The sequence below is a fragment of the Barbus barbus genome (genome assembly GCF_936440315.1).
Source record: "Barbus barbus genome assembly, chromosome: 44".
In the NCBI taxonomy this organism is placed as follows: Eukaryota; Metazoa; Chordata; class Actinopteri; order Cypriniformes; family Cyprinidae; genus Barbus; species Barbus barbus.
In genome coordinates, this window is record NC_136722.1 from 5,534,132 (window position 1) to 5,557,605 (window position 23,474).

The 23,474-nt window shown below is 36.4% G+C and overlaps 1 protein-coding gene across 1 annotated transcript in view; it reads right to left on the reverse strand.

Annotated features, from left to right (window-relative positions):
• The window catches only part of gpr158a (G protein-coupled receptor 158a), a gene marked incomplete at both ends in the record, with an annotated part of 112,343 nt that overhangs the window by 44,870 nt on the left and 43,999 nt on the right, over positions 1 to 23,474 (reverse strand). The window contains 3 exons of the mRNA XM_079406478.1: positions 6,995 to 7,063; positions 10,402 to 10,631; positions 13,592 to 13,694. Coding sequence (XP_079262604.1) covers positions 6,995 to 7,063; positions 10,402 to 10,631; positions 13,592 to 13,694 — 402 coding nt within the window. The remainder of the gene's footprint in view (positions 1 to 6,994; positions 7,064 to 10,401; positions 10,632 to 13,591; positions 13,695 to 23,474) is intronic.

Genomic DNA, 23,474 nt, shown 5'->3' on the forward strand with positions numbered 1-23,474 from the left:
ACAATTTTCATTTTTTTAATTGATGGAAAAGTTTACAAAGAGGCTAACTACTATAACAAGATACTTAAGATTGTCATGGGTCAAGCATAAAGCAATTTAACAGCAATAACAACAGCTTCTCTAAGAGGTGAGAGGTGCTAGTCTTTTCAAGGCTTAGCTAACATTAATCTGAATGGTGATAATGTGAACAGGCAGCTTTTCTCTCTTCTTATCCCATTTGGTTTGTAATCTGTGAGAATGTCTGTGAGGACATGTCTGGTTTAGGTGTGGGGAGTAGTTGGCTCCTCTTTCCCACATTCGAGGGCAGCAATAGGAGGTAATGGCTTGTGTTGTGTCCTCTGAGTCTTGAGGCGTGTAAATTACATCTAGTTTGGCCCCCACGTAGTCAAGAGTTCTCTCTCCGTCAGAGCCGTGCACTGTTCCCTTCCCTGTCATCACCAAATCCACCGAGATATTTCTGATAACATTAGGTTAATAGGGATGTGACCTGTGCTTTGTCTGGGAGAGAGATAAAAAGATGGGAAATACAGCAAGAGACATGTTTGTGTTGTTAGTGTATGGATGTGTATAGGAAAGCAGACATTTGAGCGCCAGCTTTAAGTGTGGTTTACACTGCACCTTATTCTGGCCAAGAACCACAGGAAGTGGCTGCCTGAAAGACACGAAAAGTGTGAAAATAAAGCTTCAATATATATATATATATATATATATATATATATATATATAAGTTGAAATTTAAAAAATTATATATATAAATATTAGGGATGCACAATATTATCTGAACAATATCGGAATTGGCCGATAATGGCTTAAAATGTAAACATGCATGTACAATTATGACGATATGTCTTGCCGATAAGACTAATAACTCACATGTGCTCAGGGTGTGCTAGCGATAAGATCAAGTCAGCATTGAGGTCATTCTTGAAGCGAATTTTTGCCTGAATGGTGATTAGATTCACTGTTTTAATCGCTGCATTTAAACTGAGAATGCATGAACAGAATAATGCGTCTTGTGCGCAATACAGTCAACAGTCACTAGCGCATGCAGCAGCGGTAGCGGCAGCCTCCACGGGTCCTAATGCCCCGTCAGGTAAGGAGTTTTAATTCCCTAGGAGGCGCTGTTGGCATACTTGTAATAAAATGAAAGTAAAATACACAAATAGCATTAAGATTGCATTTCTGATAAAATAAAGCAGTAACTGATGTTGTAAAATCACAAGTATGTTTTGATTTAAAGGTCAGAAGATATAGCTTGCATGAATAAAAAACAAACATGACACCTGTAAATTAAATAATTATATATTAGTTATTTATTAGTATCTAATATGTTTAATTTTTATTTTTTTCAAACATATTATGAGCTCTGAAAGATTTTCAAAACTATTTTTCTTTAGACATCCACAAATGTGTGTAAATCTTTAAATAAAATGTTAAGGTTACCACTGCATCTGTCTAAAGAAAAAGTGGTTTATTTATAGTTGATTTATAATTATTTTCAAAGCTTTAAATGTACTCTCATTATAAAAGAACTTCATTATTGTTTATTTAATTCTAACAAATACGTTTTTGTTAAAAAATAACCAAAATTAAAAATAATTTGTTTAGAATCTCTGCACAGGAGGGACTTGGTGTTGGTTTCCAAACAAAATGAAATATATCTTTATCGACATTGGTATCAGCAAAAATTCGCTGAAAAATATCGGCATATCGGCAAAAATCCATTATCGTGCATCCCTAATATATATATTCCCCACAATACTTCTTGAAGAAAAAAAACATTACTGATGCTCAACACGGTAATGCAATAAGAGCTGGGGGGTGTACAATTTTGAATTAGATGAATAGGGTAAATTAGAATCATCAATTGATTTTTACATTAACTACCTGTTACAGTTTACATTAATGTATTGCGATGTACTGTAATCAGGTTTTGAAATTAACACCCGCCAACCCACCAAATGCAGGTAAACATCAGTTGTGGCGGGTAACGCTGTCAAATCACTAGCCAATTTGGTGGGTTACTTTTTGTAAATTATGTTCTCTCATTAATTTCTTGGCCAAGTTCGCTTAAGCCAAATCTGTACAGATTTAGCGCAAATACTGAACTGAGTCTAGCTTACTTGAACATACCCGACAAATAACGCAGCAATGGGCGCACTGGTTTCCTTTGCATTGAAACACTAATGAGGAGACGAAAATCGACTGAAGACTCACACGTGTCTACACCGGACGTGAGCGGCATGACAAAATACAATATAGAAACCATTATGATCAGTGATGCCATCTTGGATGCGGCACGACAAATCCCTGACAGTAAACTGATGCTTCGTTTCATTTATGACTTACTGACACAAAGTTCAAGTGATTTGCAATGCTTGCTTTGTCACATCCAGTGTGGACAGCCACAAGCTGTTGGTTTATTTTGGTAATTTTTATAATTTTTTTGGGCTAGTAGAAGTTATGAATGGCTGGTAACTTAAAGATTTAGAAGCCAAATTGGCTGGTGAGTGAAAAAGTTAAATTCAAATACTGAGTGTAATGTAACAAATGTACTGTAACTAAGTTACATGCATTCCGTTACTCCCCAACTCTGCCCTAAGGCTATCAAAGATGTAGATGAGAAATTTATCATTACTTCATTTGCTCACCAATGGATCCTCTGCAGTGAATGGGTGCCATCAGAATGAGAGACCAAACAGCTGATAAAGACATCACAATAAATTCGCATGACTCCAGTCCATCAATTAGCATCTTATGAAGTGAAAAGCTGTGTGTCTGTAAGAAATAAATCCATCACTAAGGCATTTTTTTACATTTAAATTTATGCTTCTGGCCAAAATACCAGTACAAAATCACTTCCTCAAGTGAAAAAGTCAATCCCCTGTTGTCCCCTCACATCAAAATGTACCAATATATTTGTTTAGATCTGTTTTAGACTTGTAAACAGTGCTTGATGAGTGCATATTTCTCTCCTGATTCAGGCGAGATGTATTATCACTGGAAAAAGCAATATTATGGACATGGACTCAGAAACCAGAAACAATGGTTTGAAGTTAAAATTGCCTTAAAAATTTTTTTTTTTATAAACTTGCAGATTTTCCTCTCAAATCCATTTATTGATGGACTGGAATCATGTGGATTATTTGTGGATTATTGTGATGTTTTTAATTAGCGGTTTGAACTCTCATACTGATGGCACCCAGTCACTGCAGAGGATCCATTGGTGATTCTATCCTACATTTCTATAAATCTGTTGTGTTGAAGAATCAAACTCATCTACATCTTGGATGGCCTGAGGGTATTTTCTTGTGTACTTACAAATATAAAGTAAACTGAATTACATTCAGTTCACACTTAAGTATATTCTTTTGAAGAATATAATTCCAGTAATAAGTGCACCTTTTAAAATTATGCTAAAGTGTACTTCTTTTATTCGCAGGGGTCGGTAACATAAGGCGGAAGATTGGTTTAAGATTGTGAAGCCAGGTGCACAGACAGGAGATCGACGGGTGTTCTGCGATCCACTTAATCCACAGAAAGGCAGTGACTTGGACCGACCAAAAGCATAAGGCCTCACCCCATCCTGTGCCAGTCAGAACGCACCAGAAAACAGCAGTGTGTTTGTCATTAGCCTCCCGATGGGCCGGGCTCCAGGGTCAAGATGGCAGCAGGCCATTTGAATACGAAGGTGAAAGAAGTGGACAACTGGAGAGGGAGGAGGAATAAAAGGTAGAAACTGCTAGTGGAAAAGAAAGAGGGCCTAAGGTGAAGACTGTACCTATGGGGGATTCACGCTCACACACAGATTGATGGAGGGTGTAAATGCTCAGCATGGAGGGAAGGTGTGTAAGACGTATGAGGGACTTGAGGCACAAGGGAAGAATCACATCCCAATGGAGATAGATGAGAAAGATACTTGAAAATGGGGAGATCTGCAGTTGCTCCCTCCAGGATTTTAGGACAGCAAGTATTACAGGAGTAGATTACCCCAAAAACTAGCATTCTCTCATTATTTACTCATCCTCATGCTATTACAAACCAGTATGTTTTTGTTTTCAGTGGAACACAAAATTATTTTTTTAAAAGAATTTATTCGCAGCTCTTTTTCCAAATGAACTGTGCGCTTAAGACCTTGTTTCCAGTAGTTCTCAATTTCTGGCTAAATAATGCAACTATGCCAATTATGGAATACCATCATTTAGGCCAACAGTAATCAGACAAATTATCATGTTGCTCTGTGTTAAACTTGTTAACAAATACACTCTAAAAAATTACCTGTTGCCACAACTTAAATGTGTGGTTGCAATTTAACATTTCTAATATAATAATTTCATTAAACCTTTTAACTTGCAAACGATTATTTTGTTGAGTTTTGTTGAGTGTTGACATAATTATGTTGATCATTACATTTCAACTTAATATTGTGCGTAATTGAAACACAAATTTCTAAGTATAATTTTATGTCTTTTTTAGTGAAGGGAAAGACCTGATAGTGTTTAATGCTGTTATGTTTGACCCTTTAAAGAGTTCTGCTAATGCTAGAGACAAGTACAATTGTACTTGTTCATTACATATACATGCTAAATAAGTTACATTTAGCATGTGCTATGATAGCTGTGGATTTTAACAAAAAAAAAAAAAAAAAGATAATATAAATTGGTTCCACGCCCACAAATCCAGCAACTTAAAAATATGTGTTTAGGTTACAAATTATAAAGTACTTCTAACCCTATTTAGTTTGTTAGTTGAACATAATTTCATTAGAAGTTGTCATAAATCACACACACAAAAAAAAAACTGTCTGTAGCCTATTTTATCTCTTTCCCTTGCATTAAAACACTTCCCTGCCATTGACGAGTTATTCCAGCAATCTGTGTTTTCACTGTTACATGGTGGTGGTGGTGGGGGGGGGGGGGGGGCACTGTTCTGAACAAATATTCTGAAATACACGTGAAGACGATGATGTGTAAACCAGAAGGACCACGATCATGATCACTAAAAATTCAACAGCATCTGAATCAAAATAGCATAATGATACTGAACAAATTGCTCAATGGAAACTAAATTAGTGCTTTACTATTAAAAAAAGAACTGAACCATACTTGGTAAATTAATAAAAAACATAAATTATTATATTGCTCATTAAAGTTCATAGTTTATTAACTAATGTTAACAGATTAAAACTTTAAAATTAAAAAATGTAGTAAAAGTAAATGTTGAAATTAACACACTGTAAGCTGGCAACTTAAAAACAAAACTCTGGCAGGAAAAGAGTTAATGTGTCCTTGTTACACGTTACACAATGTAAAACCTGAGAAGTTACCAGAAAACGAAGCTGTCAGGCATTGGCAGCTAAAACGACTTAGAAAATAACAAGCATCAAATATGGAGTATCAAGAGAATCTGTGGATTGTTCAAAATTGTTCACCAACACAGATACCCCGTTACTTTTGCATGGCCAGGGATGAACAAGCAGCCAGAAAAGCATGTGTGTGTGCGCACATGTAATTCAGTTTCCTCGCTCTCGCTCCACATCCCCCGCTTATTTGAGTCGCTGTAGACTGAAGTTATTGCATGTGACATAGGAGAGGGGTGCGAGCTGAAAAAATTGCATTACTCCACAAAGCAGAATGCCAGGGGAACAAGATGAGATACATCTCTGCTTCTTGATAACACTAGAATTATTTAAAGTAGAAGAGGGGGAGAAGGAGTGGATAATATTTTCCAGTCTATATTTAGATTGGGAGCAATTGCAGCAGAACAGACAGGCGGAGCTTCTATCTGCTTCAGATGAGCTACACGGTGGGCCGTGAGCGGGCAGCTCTATCTGTCTCTGAGCTTAAGATTAAACCACAAACTGAATCAGAGGGAAACGACAGCTCTAAAAGAACAGACACATTCTCATAGGCTGCATATAAACTGCTAAACCTAATGTACAGATCTAATATTTTGACACCAGGCTGATATCTTTTTCCTGTCTGATAATATTCACTTTAAACAAGAGCCATCAGTTAATTAAAATATGTAATTGTGATTAGTTAATGTGATTACAAATTTGTATGTATTTTTGAATAACTAACCCTAATCACCCTTTACATTTGCAAATGGCCCAAATCAGATGCTAAACAATCATAAACTGGTACTTTTCTAAACGTAAAAAAAAAAAACATATAAAGGCACTTGCTTTCTGAGAACAGGGAATTACGGTCACACAAAGAGCGATTAAATGGCTAAAATGCTCCTCCAACATCATCTCAAAGATTATTACTTTCCATGACCTTGTATGTGCTAATTGCTTTAATTACAAGCATCTAAATCAGTTCACTTTAATTGCATTTACCCTTCCATGTTAAAACAAGCCCATAGCTTCCTGCGAATGCCACTAAACTGCAATTACTGTGAGCCAAAAGGCTTTGCTGAATAAAGCACACGATGACATGTGTCTAAATCAATACTTCATCGACACATAGACAGCAGAGATTGTCCATCGGTGAAATATCTCAGCCCTTATTTTATCCTACCTTGCTTCAGTGTATATTTTGCACCATGTGCAGTGCCAACATCTGTATGGTTCTATGATGTCAATGCCTTTGCAAATGTGACTTTTGCTGTATTTTATGTTCATGGATCAACACAAGCTGAGCACTAACACAAATCTGTAACATCAGTGAATGCAGCATTGATGTAATTCATGTGGACTGACTTTTCGCCATGTAAAAATCCATTCGTATTCTTACACATATCATGCATAAATTACCACATTTAACAGCATTACATGATCATGACAGGAGTCCATAGAGCTAAACTCGAAATGATCCCAGAACATTTCTTTAATGCTTAAATTAGTGCCTTTAAAAAGACATTCTCCATCTAATGGCAACATTACATTGCACTACAAGTCTAAGGATATTAGTCACCAAAGTGCCATTAATTTTAACACCCTAAAGTAATAAAGTACATAATAAAAATGATTACGGTCATTAAAGCTTACCGGAAAGTACAGGAGGAGCGCTCCAAACAAGATGGCCTCTAACAGGATGAGTCCTGATGCCCTGATACTCTGAAACACATCAAAAACAACATCACACTGGAAAAACCTCTCTCTTTAAACTATTCTCTAGCTAAAAATGGGTCAGTGGAAAGCCATTCATTTGTGACTACTGCATACTATTTGCGCACAAATGCATTCTCCTTGGACTATTCTAATGTGTTCACAGGGGTTGATTTATCTTTGTTCTCTTCAGACTGATGCATTTCCCTGGAATAAACCTGCTCTAACATTCACAACTTGATTTAATTTTAATCCACATTGTGTATACGTCCCAATATCTGAAAAACAATAGTACAATTTTTTATAGTCCACTTTAGACAATCTACTAACCGTATGTAACTTAGTAACTACATATTAACCATTTAATCCCAGCAGTCATAATAGTGAAGGTTTTCATTTATAAAGCTCTAAAAATGTTACTGCCTGGTGTTTTAGTGCATTCACTGCAAATATGGAAAAAATAAAGGGTCTCAAATATGAGCAGTGTCACATGGTTTGTGCAAATTGTCACATGACCAGAACAGTTTACTTCCTGTTTGCACCATGAGAAGATGATGGCTGCATCAAAGCTCCCAAAACAAAAGGTTAGTAAAAGTATGTTAACATAAAGATATGACATAATGATTTTTGATACATTTACGGTGTCTAGTGTCAATATATGAATTCGCAATTATTTATATTTATAGTTTTGTTGAGTGTGGCCATAGATTCAGTAAACATGTTAATGGCAATGTCGCAATTACAAAGTTACAGTGAATACTGCACTAAAGTAAAAGTTCAAATGTTACAAATAAGTTACAATATTGATGTGTTAACCCTTTATGGTACCGTGTAAATAAAACGAGACACCTATTTAATTTGTAAATGCTATCTCAAACTCAAATACTAATCAGTATAAATGCGAAAAGGGGTCACATGACCCTCAGGGGTCCGTTTTTTATTTTTTATTTTTTTGTGGCACTGTGGCATGCATATTTCGTTTGGGCAGCTGGCTTAGGTACATCTCCCTTAAAGCGGAGAAAATGAGAATTCCATTAAGAGGCAACAGTTGAGCTGTCAAATGCTTTCTGAAATCAAACGGCCAATAGAAAGCACTTGACAGCATGAGCTGAAACAGAACAAAATTTCTAATCCTAACTCTGTCGCTTTCATTTAGACTTCTCCAGCATTTATGGATCGCTTTCAGGCAGCGTCCAGATGAAGCATGCTTCCAGAGTAAATTAAAATGCTGGCACTATCAAAACTGAGTGCCCTACACATATCGACAGCCTAAACGGCGCCTCACTGCAGGGATTAACGAACCTTCCTCGCAGTCAGTGTGAATCCAGTCTACTATTACTCAGGCCACAGTCTGCATGTCTGCTCAAGCTGAGACAGTAGCATGTGCGGCATACGCTACTGAAATACTCTCCATATACATTAATAATGTCCTAATTATAGTAGGTAGCTGTCTGGATTCTTAATCTGTACAGGCTCCTCCTGAGAAAGAAAGAAAAAAAAATCTTAATGAACCTATAATTAACAGAGAGACAATCACGAGTATTAAGTGACATCATTGAAGAGGTCATTGTTAAATTACAAGTCGAACTGAATCATGCTGGCATTTGCCTTAAGTGACAGAAATCACTAAACCTGCTAAAATTATTCAAATATATGGGTGAGGAAACCTGTCAAGAACATTTTCAAGCTTAATTTTAATTCAGTTTTAGGTCAATTTGAACATTTTACAAATGTAACGCTTAAAAATAAAACAAAATTAGGAAATAAAGGGCCAGTTTTACTAAACAGGGCAAATTAGTGCGAGAGAGCAATTCCAAAAAAGTACCATTGGGCGTAGAAAATTCTGTGGGTGATTTACTAACAGTGCGCAAATTAAAGAACACAGACATCTCGTTCACATATTGACCAACGCAATGTAAGCACAGTGCAAATTAGAGCAGTCGCAAATAAAGAATCAAAAAAATAAAGAAGCCACAGTAAAAAAAAATGAAGCTAGAAGTTGCAAGACGTTTTGATAGAGCTATTGCGTGACTCCTAGTTGAGGGTTCCAAGTCGTCTTTTATTTCCTGAAGCAAATTAAAAATAACATGGCTTGGCAAACGATATTTTCGTGTTCTTTTTGCATTCCAAATAAATTAATATGTGTGTAAAAAATTCCTCTCTCTACCACGCGCTCTCTCTTCTGTGCGGTGCAGCCTCCTAGCAACAATAATTGCAGCCATTTCAAGTGCAAAACAGTTTAAGAGATGCTTTTTTGGGGCGTTAAATAATGGCGTAAATACCAGTAATTTGACAAGTGCAAAGCTATTAGTAAAACTGGCCCAAAATGTTATACATCTTAAAAGGTAAATTTACCCAAAATTAGATTCAAATATGCTTGCTTGACATGCGAGAACCAATGAGGTTCTTTCTTGTGAGTCAAGCAAGTCCGTTTGAGCTAAACTAAAGCTTGAGAAGTGATTGACATACCCCTTACGTTTGACGCAATGGAAAACACCTTGACACTGTAGATAAATAAGATCTGTATGTGAAGAACGTCTAGACCGTTATCTTCCTTTCCTTTCCTAAGGTAATAGTTTGCAGCAAATAACACCTCTTTTTCCTTCCTCTGCAAATTTTGTCTCTTTCTCTCTAATGGTGCAATCCATTCATTTAGTCTCCTAGAAACTCTCTGTAGTCTCTTTCTCTGTCCTTTATCAACCTTGTTTGTGGCTCAACCTGTCTCTGCTCTAAATATCTCCTTAAGTAACTCATGTAAGCTTAAAATATACCATTTCTTATCTCCTTGACACACTGCCTAACATTTTGAAGAAAAATCAAAGTGCAAAGTTACAACCTGCAGTGATTAGTATATTGTACTTTTGCAATTATGTTGAATCTAATTACACATTCAACAGAGCAGAGTTGACAGATGGAAACAAAGATGTTGAAACATGATGAAAACCAAGGCTCACTGGAAATATGTGCCTCTAACTACATTTTGGCAAAACTCCAAAAACGTACCTATACTGTACGTACAATTCACTTTGGTTTACATCTGAAATGAACAATAGAGGAAGTAAAATGCCACAGAAATTTCAATTAAGTAAGACTAGTTTTAATGTGGTTCCTTGCACTATATTACTGTAGATTACACTTGCAACTCTAATGTATCTCAAAACCATCTGCTTTCTAATTTAACAGGGAATAAAATGTCACCGAACACGTATAATACTGTACACTCGGCGTACTAGTAACTAATTGTAATGTAACTCATCATGAAAACACCCTGGTGTCAATAAGAACAGGATGTGCTTCACGGAAACATTTGCCATCTTAATTAGCTCCCTCCGGCAGCACACGCTCACCTTGTTCCTGCGGAAATGGTAGAGCAGCACCATACCGATGAAATCCACCAGCATGCACAAGCCCTGGAAAGAGAGCACCGCCATACGCAGGGCGCCTTCACCCCGGACCACGCAGGGCGCGTCGTCCTTGCAGAAAGCACAGCCTTCTTGGCAGGACAGACAGTAACTGGAACTTTCTGGAACATCCCTGTGATGTGGCAAACTCTCCTTGACCTTTCCAGTTGATTTCCCTGGAAAACAAATAAAATAATATTACATGATGTTCATTTAAACAACTCTGCATTACAATTCAGTTGCTCTATCTTAACACTACATTATAATCAAACCAACAAAAAAGTGCAAACAATTGTGAAATTAGCAGCACCGACGTGACATTTAAAGCGGTCCAGCCCACCCTCCCCTCCAGTCATTGGTGGTCTCATCAGTAGGCAACTCACACCGTTTCATGTGCTAGCCAGGGTGGATGGGTGTGTACACACCATCTGGGCCGTCACTTTGATGCACCAGTTGTTTCTGCCTCAGTTACAAATCTCACATCTTTTCATGATGACAATTTCATGGTATTCAATAGTTGTACTTTCTCTTAAAATCCAGCTGTGATGTGAAGTATCACTAAGAAATAATTTCAAAATATTCTTCTTTTTTATTAGCTGTTTAATGGCAGTCAGTGATTACCAACACTGCAATATAATAAAGAATAAGTAGTTGGTGGCACCAACAGTGGGATTGTAATGGTGAAGTGTATAATGTTTCCTATGCTACAATATGTTGCAAGGTCATGAGTTTGAATCCCTATGCATGAACCGAAAAAGTGTATACCTTGAATACAATGTAAGTTGCTTTAGATCAAGAGGTATTTTCTGCTATCTCAAATCATTTTACACCCACTCTCAATAATTCAAATCAAACAGGTAATTTTTAAGAAAACCTTTACATGTGAACAATAACAGTCACTTACAGGCTACAGGCTTGCTGTCAGCCCAACAATAGTTTTTTATCTGCTGCATTCTTTAATAGCAGACTTTTTGTAAAGTTGCTTTAAATTGTGAAAGATTTAGTTTTTTATTATATTTTTTAAATTCACTATTAAAACTTTTATTGACACCAGGATTCTTAAGAAGGATTTACAGAGCAGTAGGTGCTACACACAGCCAGAAACAGCACAAAGATTGACAGAGGTTTATTACATCCAAAATTTCATTCTTGTATTGTGAGTTCCTCAAACCTGGTGTGACCTCTCTTCATGACCTAATTTTGAATGTGTACAAGGGTAACTAAGTAGGCTGTGTTGGAGAAAACGTGTAGAATACTTTGAATATAGTGCTCAAGTTGTATGGATTGCATTTATGATATTTCTGTGGTGCTTTTTATACTTATCTTTAGGGCTTTTCACACTGCACTTTTTCTCGGGTTACTGTAATTCTAAACCCAGCTTTTAACCTTGGGTAAAGAAGCATTTCACACTTGCAGTTTAATAGTGGGGACTTTTCCCCCGATGTTATGAAATCCTCTTATCTGGTGCCTCATCACATGTTTTAGACAGTCACAGAATCACGACACATTGTTTAAACAGTTGTTTCAGCATTTGAGGGGGAAAATGTCAAATGGGGAAGGAAAACAAGTCAATTACAGTTATGTAAACAGGTCGCATGCTGCATTTGTTCTTTCAAAGGCACTGACAGTGCAAATATGCAAAAAAGTTACAGGGATAAACTGGAATTTATACCGAGGATTAATGGTTAACCCTGAGTAAATTATGAGAAGTGTGAAACGTGAAACACCATAACCCAGAATTCTGTTACCTGTGATTTCGAATGACCCAGGGTTTGACCCCTTTTTTGTATATGTTTCACAAAAGAAACAAAGTCATACAGATTTGGAACAACATGAGGGCCTGACTTTTCATTTTAGGTGACCTGTTCCTTTAACATTATCTTACTATGATATATGGAATAAAAATCTAACTAATGACATGAGACTATACATACACAAAATATTGCATTCTTAACATAAAACGGGATAATGAAGGCCTATAAGATGTCAACATTATTTATCCAGTAAACTGAAGGGATGATGGCTCAGTAGAGCAGATAAAAGAGAAACACACGGAAGACAGCCAACTTCTCCCAGGAACACACTTATCAGAGATCATTGGAGGAGATCCAGAGATGAGCTATCACAGATGGAGGACCTGTGGTGACGTCCACATGTCTGTCTGCCTCTCTACCTCTCTCTGCACAGTATGGAAGGAATATAGCTTTACAATCTGTTCTTAAAGCAGATCAATGTTTCTGACTTCCACCACAACTGCAAACTTATAGCAAAACTATTCAGTGCTCCAGGACAATTTGGGTAGTCTTACATAGCCAGATTTCTTAGAGCATAATGCCAGACAAACAATGGAAAATAAATTAACCTCTGTGTATAAAGTAACAGTTTTGTGATGGTAGTATAGAATATTATAAATTAAAACAAATTAGTATTAGATAATGTGTTCAGGGAGGTGTGAAGGAGGGCCCTGTGGGTGTTAACTGTGCTGGGGCCCCTGCTGAGGGCCATACTGCCAGCATACTGTTGATCACATCTCTCTCTTTCTCTCACACTCTCTCTTTTTTCTTTTGCCTCTGCAAGTTTTTGTAGTGTTCATTGTGGGGAAACCCTAGAGTGACAGGGGTTTCTGTGCAGAGAACTAATTAATTAAACATAAGGGGTGTGGTCTTGTAGTGCCTCAATAAGATTAGAGGCAAATGACATCATGCATGCTAAGAGCTCAAAAACTTTGTTGTGCATGTCTGAGACTGTAGAATAAAATATTTATACAAGATATTGCATCTAAACTGCCCAGCAGCTCCACACTGAAAATCTGGCATTTAAAATCGAATTATATATATATTTAGAAGTAGACTTTTGGACCCCCTGTATTTGACAGATATGTGTAGACGAATAGATGGATAAACATATGGACAGACAGGATATCAATAACATTTTCATGAGAATGTGGTGGAAGCCTATCATCTAACATAAATTTTGTTAAGTTCATATCTTGTTCTGTCCATATTCTGAGCATAGCACTTGCTATACTATAAAAACCTCTGCTATAAGAAGTGTAATGTAGATTGCCTGAAATTACATGTTTTCTTCAAAAACAATACACATACAGAAATCCATAAAATTTTAACATACAACTTACTTTTAAAGCCATTGACTGCAACTCTGCTTGGATGATAAAAGCCGCTTTTGCAGTGACATTTATATTTGTCCAGCACAAATCCATGACCTGGGACGGGCAAACACTGTTGAAAAAAAGAGAGAGGATGGAAATATCAAAACCGTACCATTAGGAGGCAAAACATATATATACCCGGGAAAAAGAGTTTCAAGAAGTACAGAAATAAAAAAACATTTATCCAGGATGTTTGTATATGATTCAATATAGAGGTTAAAGGTTTGATTCAGTAAAGAATAACTGTAGTTTTTTCGTAATAATTTGTGAAATTTACTAGCAATTTCTAAGTGAAATTTGTTTCAAATGTAAATCCTTCATCATTCATTCATTCATTTTCAGTGTATATATTTATTTGGAGATGAAACAAACAAACAAAAACAAAAACAAAAAACTCTTGATGTTGCATTAAATACGTTTTTGGACATTTTATAAAGGGATCAATATTCCTCTAAAATAAATGAATTTATAAACAATGGGAAACGTCTTTTTTTAAAGTTGCAAATGAGGTTTCAAACCAAATATGTGATCCTGGACCACAAAACCAGTCTTAAGTTGCTGGGGTATATTTGTAGCAATAGCCAAAAATACATTGTATGGGTCAAAATTATAGATTTTGTTTAATGCCAAAAATCATTAGGATATTAAGATTTTGTTCCATGGAGATATTTAGTAAATTCCCTACTGTAAATATATCAAAACGTAATTTTTGATTAGTAATATGCATCGCTAAGAACTTCATTTGGACAACTTTAAAGGCGATTTTCTTTTCTTTTTTGCACCCTCAAATTCCAGATTTTCAAATAGTTGTTTCTCAGCCAAATATTGTCCTATCATAACAAACCATACATCAAATGAAAGCTTATTTATTCAGCTTTCAGATGATGTATAAATCTCAATTTCAAAACATTGACCCTTATGACTGGTTTTGTGGTCCAGGGTCACATATACAGTAGTACCTACTAGCAATATGAGACATTGCAGTACTAAATATAGTACCTAGTGATATTACTAAAACAAATTTTTATCGCAAAGTTACAAACCAAATCTAGCGCATGCTTGCAAGACAGCTCATTGGTTTTGGAACAGAGCGAAAATTCAGAGCCTATATAACTTGTACTTTATTGCTTAATTATAGGATCTACACAGATTATTTTCTGTCAATAAAGACAAAGGACTAACTTTCTACTAATAGCAAAGAGCCACTAGGGAGGCTGGGCTGCCGACTTTAGGCTGTTCAGCAGGTTTAATATAAGAACAGTGTGAGACTGGACTGATTTAAACAGTCCTCTGAAATATAATATTCAAACAAGGACAGTTTTGGCACAGATCTCCCCGCGTGTGCCAAGACATAATTAATATCTGAATTAAAGACTGACTCATTTGCTGAATTCAAAAAGAAAATTAATTCAGTATCTAGAGGTTTCCTTCATGAAACAATAGGTCAAAAGCGGGAGTGTGTAATCATAATCCTCAGTATTTCAGGCCTTAGTGTTTCATGACTGCAGTCTAGGGCCTAAAGCAGACATGTTGACCCCAGCTCAATACCGATCCACTCCAGCATACACTTAACAAGCTATGAAGGGCCAAAGCCTTCATATTTGAGCAGAACAGCAGCGACATCAGCCTTAATGTAGCACAGAATGGTAGAACACTTCCACAAATCCATCTTTAGAGAGAAGAGGACTCTATTTGTGTCTGTCATGCTTCTATAGGATCAGGGTTTGAAGACAGATAGAATGGCCAGAGAGCATTATGGGCTCACAGCTAAATTATAAATATAGCCTATAAATTACAAGTCATTTTCAGCAGCATGTTTTGAAGAGGCTATTTTGGCAGTAACAGTAAAATATTGTTGGCACATTGTAGCATAAAAGTGTTTTAATGACCTAAGTACACTCAGTATGCAGTAAACAGAAGGAGGTTATCTGGAGTGAGAAGTTTTTGTTGATGATGCACAGTGAGATTTATTTGGCTTAAAATCTCATTTTATTTATGGCTATGTTTGCACCTGTAATTAGCAATGCATGTTCATAGAAAAATATGAGTTACTTATTCTGCATTACCAAAATACATGACTTCAAAAGTCGGTTGGTAAGTGTTTTTTTTTTTTTGCTCACCAAGGCTGCAATTATTTGATCAGTAAAACAATATTATTGTGAAATATTATTTAAATATGAAATATTGTTCAGATATAATATTGAAATATTAAATATTATTTAAATAGATGTGTTTATTTTAAAACATTTGAATGAAATGTAAATGTAAAAGAATTCAGTTACTTAATATATCTTAAACGTAATTTATTCCTGTAATGCAAAGCTGAATTTTCAGCATTCAGTAACATGATCCTTCAGAAATCATTCTAATGTGCCGATTTGCTGCTTAGGATTTTTATTGTCATTATTATTATTATTATTATTATTATTATATTAATGTTGAAAACAGTTGTATTTGCATGATTTCAGGATTTTTTGATGAATAGAAAGTTCAAAAGAAAATCATTAATTTGAAACGAATATCTTTTGTAACATTATAATAGTCTTTACTGTCACTTTTGATCAATTTAATTCAATTACATTAATAAATAAATAAATGAATACATACATAAATACATAAACATCTTACTGACCCCTCCATCCTTCTGAATTTAAAATAAGCACATTAATACAATTTATAATATTTTCTATAAAGCAGATATAATGCATTATAAAGGTATTCATAATGCTTTAAACAGATGTTACACTTTTCCATAAATACAAGTATAAATATTAAGAACATATTTGTGGTTATAGAACTTACTCTAAAGTATAACACATTATAATCCATTATAACATGAAGAGGTAAGCGTCAAAATACAATATAAATGTGGTTACAATAGCCTATGAGAACAGTGAATATGCAATTGTGGTTTTATAAGGCATTTTGAATAAATATCCTCATAATGCGTTGAATATACAATTTTAATCAACTGCTTGCTAGCAAATATTCAAGATTGGGAGATTCAAAACAAAAACTGTTCACTGGTTTGTCATTAATCTGGTTATTATGGTTATGACTGTACTGAATATTTAGAATTTACATGTATTCTCCATTTAGCTGTCACATTGTGAGCTATGGCTTTTATCCTTAGCCAGGCCGAGATCAAGCATATCTTGACTTCAAGTAAAGAGACAGCAACACTCCCAATATTATTCATTGTCCAGGAACTGACCCCTTGAGCTTCAGTCATTTCCTGCAATAAAAGCTTCAGGAATCCCACAACTGATAACAGCTTCTGCCCGAAATGAGAGAAACAGTCTCTGGCCCACGCTGAGAGGAAGGGACAGGGTCTTCTGATAGAGCGCGAGCTGACGGCGGGTATTGAGCAGGTGAGAGCTTCAGCTGGGAACACTCTATCCTAATTAAAGCCAGACAGACACATCGCCGACACACACACTGGCACATCCAAGCCGCTGGGAGGACACAGGATGAATTCAGTAGTGCTACACATCTACACTGTTCACTTTTAATCAGAGTGAGAGAGTTAGAAAGAACATTTGATTGACTAAGACTAGGGATATAGGGATTGCTTTAGATAAAGGAGCTCCATCTCCACTAGGGCTGCCCTGACTAAAGATTTTCTAAGTCAACTATTAATCATTCATGTAGTCGACTAGTCACACGTTTATGATATTTAAAGGCAGGGTATGTCATTTTTCAAAAACGTTTTAGAAAACGGAGTCGGGGCCGAGTACCAAAACAAATTTGTAGCCAATCAGCAGTAAGGGGTGTGTCTACTCGTGATATGGATATGACACGCTATTATAAATCTTCTGAAAGAGTGCTGAATGTCTGGATCAAAACATGGTTAAGAAGAAGCAGAAACAAGCGATCGCATATGTAAGCAGATGATGAGTTCTTCTAACATTAAACAGCATTTAAATCAAAACTGCCAAATATTACTGAATGAAATATCGACAAAGTAGTATAGGACTGTGGAAGCTTTGGGAGAGCTGATGGAAGTGATACCATCTATGTTCTGATCGTTGTTCTGAATCTGATCTGAAAATAGTCTTTGCTAAAAATGTCATTTTCTCAGACTTTGTTCCATTTTATTTTATTTGATGAAACTTTCCCACATTCAAGTGTTGATAAAAAAGAATGCATGAAGCTAGATTATTACATGTTCAGATATTCATATAACAAAATATTCTTGGGGCCATGAAAGTTGTGTGAAAATGATGAAAAATGCTGGAGGTGACATGCGACGTTTTTCAAAAAGAAGAAAAAAAAAAAAAACATTGTCAGAGAAAGATTTATGGCAATATTTGATATTCCACTGGCAGAGAAAGTGAAATTCAATTACCACTGTGTGTGCGTGTGTGTGTGTGTGTGTGTATATGAAATGTGCTATACAAATAAACTTGGCGTGCATTACTAAAGTCTAACAAGCAGAAAATTGTAAAATAAAGATATAGGTTTGACCCGATTGCAAAATACAATACGATGCTGAAATATAGCTTAAATTTATGGACTCGTGTACCTCTCTAATTCAGCACAAATGTTTCTATGTTTGTGACATAACATTTAATTGCTTACCTTATATTTATTTTGTAAACAAAGCTTTGCACTCAAATTGTGCCGTAATATTCGCCTAAAACAGAAGTTATATAAGTGCAGCCGTCATTTGTACTAATTGTAAATAGCAATAGATGCAACAGTGCAATAGTCCAAATAGCGATAGATTCTATTTACACTATGTAAAATTAGCAGGATTTTCTGCTATGTATACTACTTATTGCAAATAGTGGCAATTATCTGCATCTCAGTATTGTAGTACATTATAAAACAGTATGAAATAATAACATATTGAGTGTAAATGATCTTTTTAATTCAAATTATTAAATGGATAGCCCTAGTCTTCACTTATGTCCAGATGCACAAGACTTAAGAAAGTATCCATCTTTTTCCTGAAAAACCAATGGTAGCCACAATGAGGATTGTCTACTTACGATGTACTTAATTTTTAAAAACTGTACTTGCAGATATTAATGAAATAAAAGGCGTACTTAAAGAGAGTATGCTTTTATGACTGTTTCTTACACACAACAAGTACAGTTTTAAACAGTGCACTTTGTAAGTTACCTGCTTGTGTTTTCTGTAATCAGTTTGCACTTGTGTATATTATTTTAATGTATATTATTTCCTTAATAAGTACTCTTTTTAAAAGTATGCTAAATTTTACTTCTTTTTTTAACAAAGGATGTTTAGTATACTCTCGTTTACCTTTTGATCTAATTTCCAAACTCCTTTTTTTCTTTGTATCGATTGACAACGCGATTCATCTCACAGCAAGCTGGTTTGGCTCAAGCTTAGTACATTACTGAATAATATTTTGAAATGCCTTTGATCAAATGAATGGAAAATATAGAAGCTGCTGATAAAAATGGGCAGTCACTGATGTTCGTTTGTGTCATCTGAAACGGCCATGCTATGCCAAAACTAATAGAGTAAACTAAATATCGTTACAACAGTGACCCGGCAGCTTGCAGAGGTGAAATCAATCTAACTTTCCAGCCATAGATCACAGTGACCCTCAGACATCCACCAGCTTCTTGCATGCTCTCCCTGTTTCTCTCATTCTCTTTTAGTCTTTTTGTGAATGTCAAAGGCACAGTTGTGGCAGCTGTCAGTCAGTGTGTGTGTGTCTGTGTGACAGGCTAATTGGCCCAGTGACACTGCTCACACTCAGAGCTAGAGGTTTTTAATGGCGGTGTCACACTGTCATGCCAGGAGGTCCATCTGCGTACACATGCCTGTGTCCCAACAAACACCTCGACCAATAATAGGACTCCAACTGGACTGATGTCTGACACTCTTTTATCTTCCCTATGATCCTTACTCCAGAAGCATATTAAAAGTTTTGTGAACAATGTGAGTCGACCAAGTTATACCAATGCAAAATTTCACTATTCGCCTGGACTTGTTGATTTATAGTGCTGGTCTAGATGGTGGACCGTCCTTAGACCTGTAAAACTTGGCCAGAACCATAGACCAGTGCGATCCTGTCCAAATTAACCAAATAAAAGTATGGTTTTACATATCTAACTTGACTCAAATTACACTTAAGGTGCAGCCACGTTTACTGTTGTTCGAATAAATTTTCATGGTTGAAATAAAGTGATTACAAATCTGCACAATATCTACTTTTGTATGAGGGTGAAAATTTCACATTAGGTTTAAGTTGGTCACTCAAATTTGTTGTACTGACCAACAGAAAGCTGCTAGTGCTATGTAATATTGTTTGGGCACAGGAACGTAGATACAATTTTCTGAACAAAAGAACAAGGATTACTGATGTTTGACAAAAACACGTTTTATTCTAGATTCATGCAACCTTTTTTTTTTATCAACACTTTAATGTGGGTAAGTTGCATGAAAAAAAAAATTAAACAACAAGCTGAGAATCTCCTGAGGACGAAAGAAACCACTGGTGTACTAAGTAACACACATCAAACGGGTAGATCAAGGAAAACATCTGCAGTTGATGACAGAAACATTGTGACAGCTGTAAAGAAAAACCCTAAAACAACTGTTAGTAACATCAGCAACAACCTCCAGAGGGCAGGAGTGAAGGCATCACAATCTACTATTCGCAGAAGACTTCATGAACAAAAGTACAGAGGCTACACCAGAAGAAGCAAACCACTCATTAGCAAGAAGAATAGGAGACGAGCCTCAAAAATTCAGGGGCAAGGTTTTATGGACTGATTTTATGGACCAAAGTGATGGAAAGACTAAAGTTTGTAGAAAGAAGAGATCTGCTCATGATCCCAAACATACAAGCTCATCTGAAACACAGTGTACACAGGTGTACATTATAGTACACATTACACAAGTAATGCAATGGCTTGGGCTTTCATAGCTTCTTCTGGGACAGGCTCATTAATCTTCATTCATGATGAAACACATGATGGCAGCAGCAAAATTAACTCAGAAGTCTACAAAAATATTTTGTCTGACAATTTACAGAAAGATGCAACCAAACTGATTGGGAGATCCTTCATCATGCAGCAAGATAATGAACCAAAACATAGTGCCAAAACAACAAAGGAGTTCATCAGGGGCAAGAAGTGGAAGGTTTTAGACCGGCCAAGTCAATCTCCACACTTAAACCCTGTAGAGTATGCATTTTACCTGCTAAAGAAGAGACTGAAGGGAGTAAGCCCCCAAAACTGAAAGAGGCTGCGGTGAAAGCCTGGAAAAGCATCACAAAAGAAGAATGTAAAAGTTTGGTGATGTCAATGGGTCACAGGCTTGATGCAGTTATTGAAAGCAAAGGATTTGCAACTAAATATTAAGTCTTTTTCACTTTAATCTATGTTAATTCTATCTGTTCCAATACTTTTGGTATATAGGTTTTGGTATATATTTTGTGAACTTACTGAACATCCAAAACAATGCTGTGTGCTGGACTTGTTACACTCGTGGTACATATGTACAAATGCTGGTATTTTCGTGAAGACCTTATAAAATTTGTGAAGAATTCAAAATAACGGTCCTTTTGTATGGTTACATCAGGACAACACATCATGTTTTTGGCTCGTTTAGATGCATTCATGTATCAGTCGAACTGCACCAAAGTTCGTTTGGAAGTGGACAAAGATTCCCTCAAAAGGCTGCTTGTTTGGTGTGCACCAAGGTTCAGATTTTAGCATTAACACTTATTCAAACGAACCATATAACAGAACAATCGCTCCAGAGTTTAAAGGGGAAAGGGAAAGGGAAGTGATGTGTGGCCAAGTATGGTGACCCATACTCGGAATTTGTGCTCTGCATTTAACCCTTCCAAGTGTACACACAATAGTGAACATACCCCCGGAGCAGTGGGCAGCCAATGTTGCGGCACCCGGTGAGCAGTTGGGGGTTCTGTGCCTTGCTCAAGGGTCTCACCTCAGTCGTGGTATTGAGGTCGTGGAGAAATTGTTGGTTATTCACTCCCCCCACCTACAATCCCTGCCGGACCTGACACTCAAACCCACAACCTTCAGGTTACAAGTCCAACTCTCTATCCATTAGGCCATGACTGCTTTAAGCGAAACAAACTTTCCAAGTGCAAATGCCTGGCCGATTAACTATCCCATCATTTATTATCCCCATAGCAGGTTGCTTTAATTAGCTTTGCATTGCTTGTTTGACAACTTTCATGCTCTCTCACAGGCAGAATTTGGAGAATATGCCAGCATAAGCAAACAGCTCTACCTCAAATTGGCCTGGGAGTAGAGAAACAATAACGCTGTGGTGTGGATCTATTTTTGTGACGGTCTAAACCAGCAGGAGGGCCTTTGAAAGTGCTTCTAAACATAGAACAGCAGCACAAAGCACGCAGCCCATCACTCCTGCTTCTGCAGGCCGACAGATCTAGGAACAGAGTAAAGCTGACATGTGCAGCGGGACAGAGGGGTTAGCCAGCATGTTGGGTCAAACACTGGCCGTACTAAGAGACAATGCCTCCTGAGATCTGGCCTCAGATCAGCTCTGGAGCTAATGCGAGTACTCGGGTGGGCTCTACAGAAGCTGAGAGTGAGAATCAAAACATCCAAACCCATCTGCTCCATATGCTGATGTCTAGCAGCTTCCAGGATGGTAATATAAACAAAAGGTGCATCGCAACAGGAAATAGAGCTCTGGGTGTCTTCCTACAGCTTCCCCAGTCTGTGCAGCATGTTTCTGTCTGCTCATTAAGTCTCTGTGGAGTCGATGATTCGATTTTCAGTGTTGTCTCCTATTTCAGCTTAATAGGTAGAGACAGCTATAAGTAAGCCATCTACAGGTTGATTCCCCTGAAAAGTGTAAAAACTGTCTCTGTTGTGCTTTAAAAATATCTCAGACTGGTAACACTTTATTTTAAGAACCAGTTATTACTATTAACTAGTTGTTTATTACCATGCATATTGGCTGTTTATTAGTGTTTATAAAGCACATATTAATGTCTTATTCTGCATATTTTAGATTCCTTAATCATACTCTATACCTAAACTTAACAACTACCTTACTAACTACTAATCTAACAGTTTATTGAGGCAAAAGTCGTAGTTAATATATGGGAATTGGTCCCCAAACTAAAGTGTGACCGTCAAACTGAATCAACCAATAGTATGAGTTTGGGGTGGGGCTATATATTTGGCAGAAACTGTTCTGGAAACCTATTTGAAGCAGTCATTATTTATTATTGCCACACAGAAATTACACACTTCACCTTAAGTTTTCCTGTGGGAAAATAAATACACTATACCTTTATACTTAATATGGAAATTATATATTTTTTAAAAGAATATACTTAAGTGCAAACTGTGTGCAATAATTTCATGTGCTTAATTTCAAGTTAATTGCAAATGAATTAATATGTGTTATAGTTTAAGTTTAGAGTTTAGAGTAACAGTAGAGTGCTTTTTGACTTATTTAAGCAGAGGGACAGTGTAGTGCGGCAGTTGGTCGTGTTTGTTTTGGTTCATTTGTGAATTAAAGTATGTTATTTCAATCCAGTTCCTGCCTCCTTCCTCCCTTATAAAGGAACTGTTTTACAGTCATATCTACTGAAACTTGTAATGTATTTACATTTATTAGTAATTACTAGGGCTGGCCCCTAATAGTCGACTAATCATAAGTCAACCAGAAGAGGCTTGGTTGACCAAAATTGCATTAGTCGCAAAAAAAAAAAAAAAAAAAAAACAAATCCACAGGTAAAGTCACGCAGTCCGTGATGAACAGATCGTGTGGTAATACAATACATCGGGCAGGACATCCAAACGCTCGCCTATCATTCATCAACCTAAAATATGGTTTATCATCTGAAATATGTAAGTAT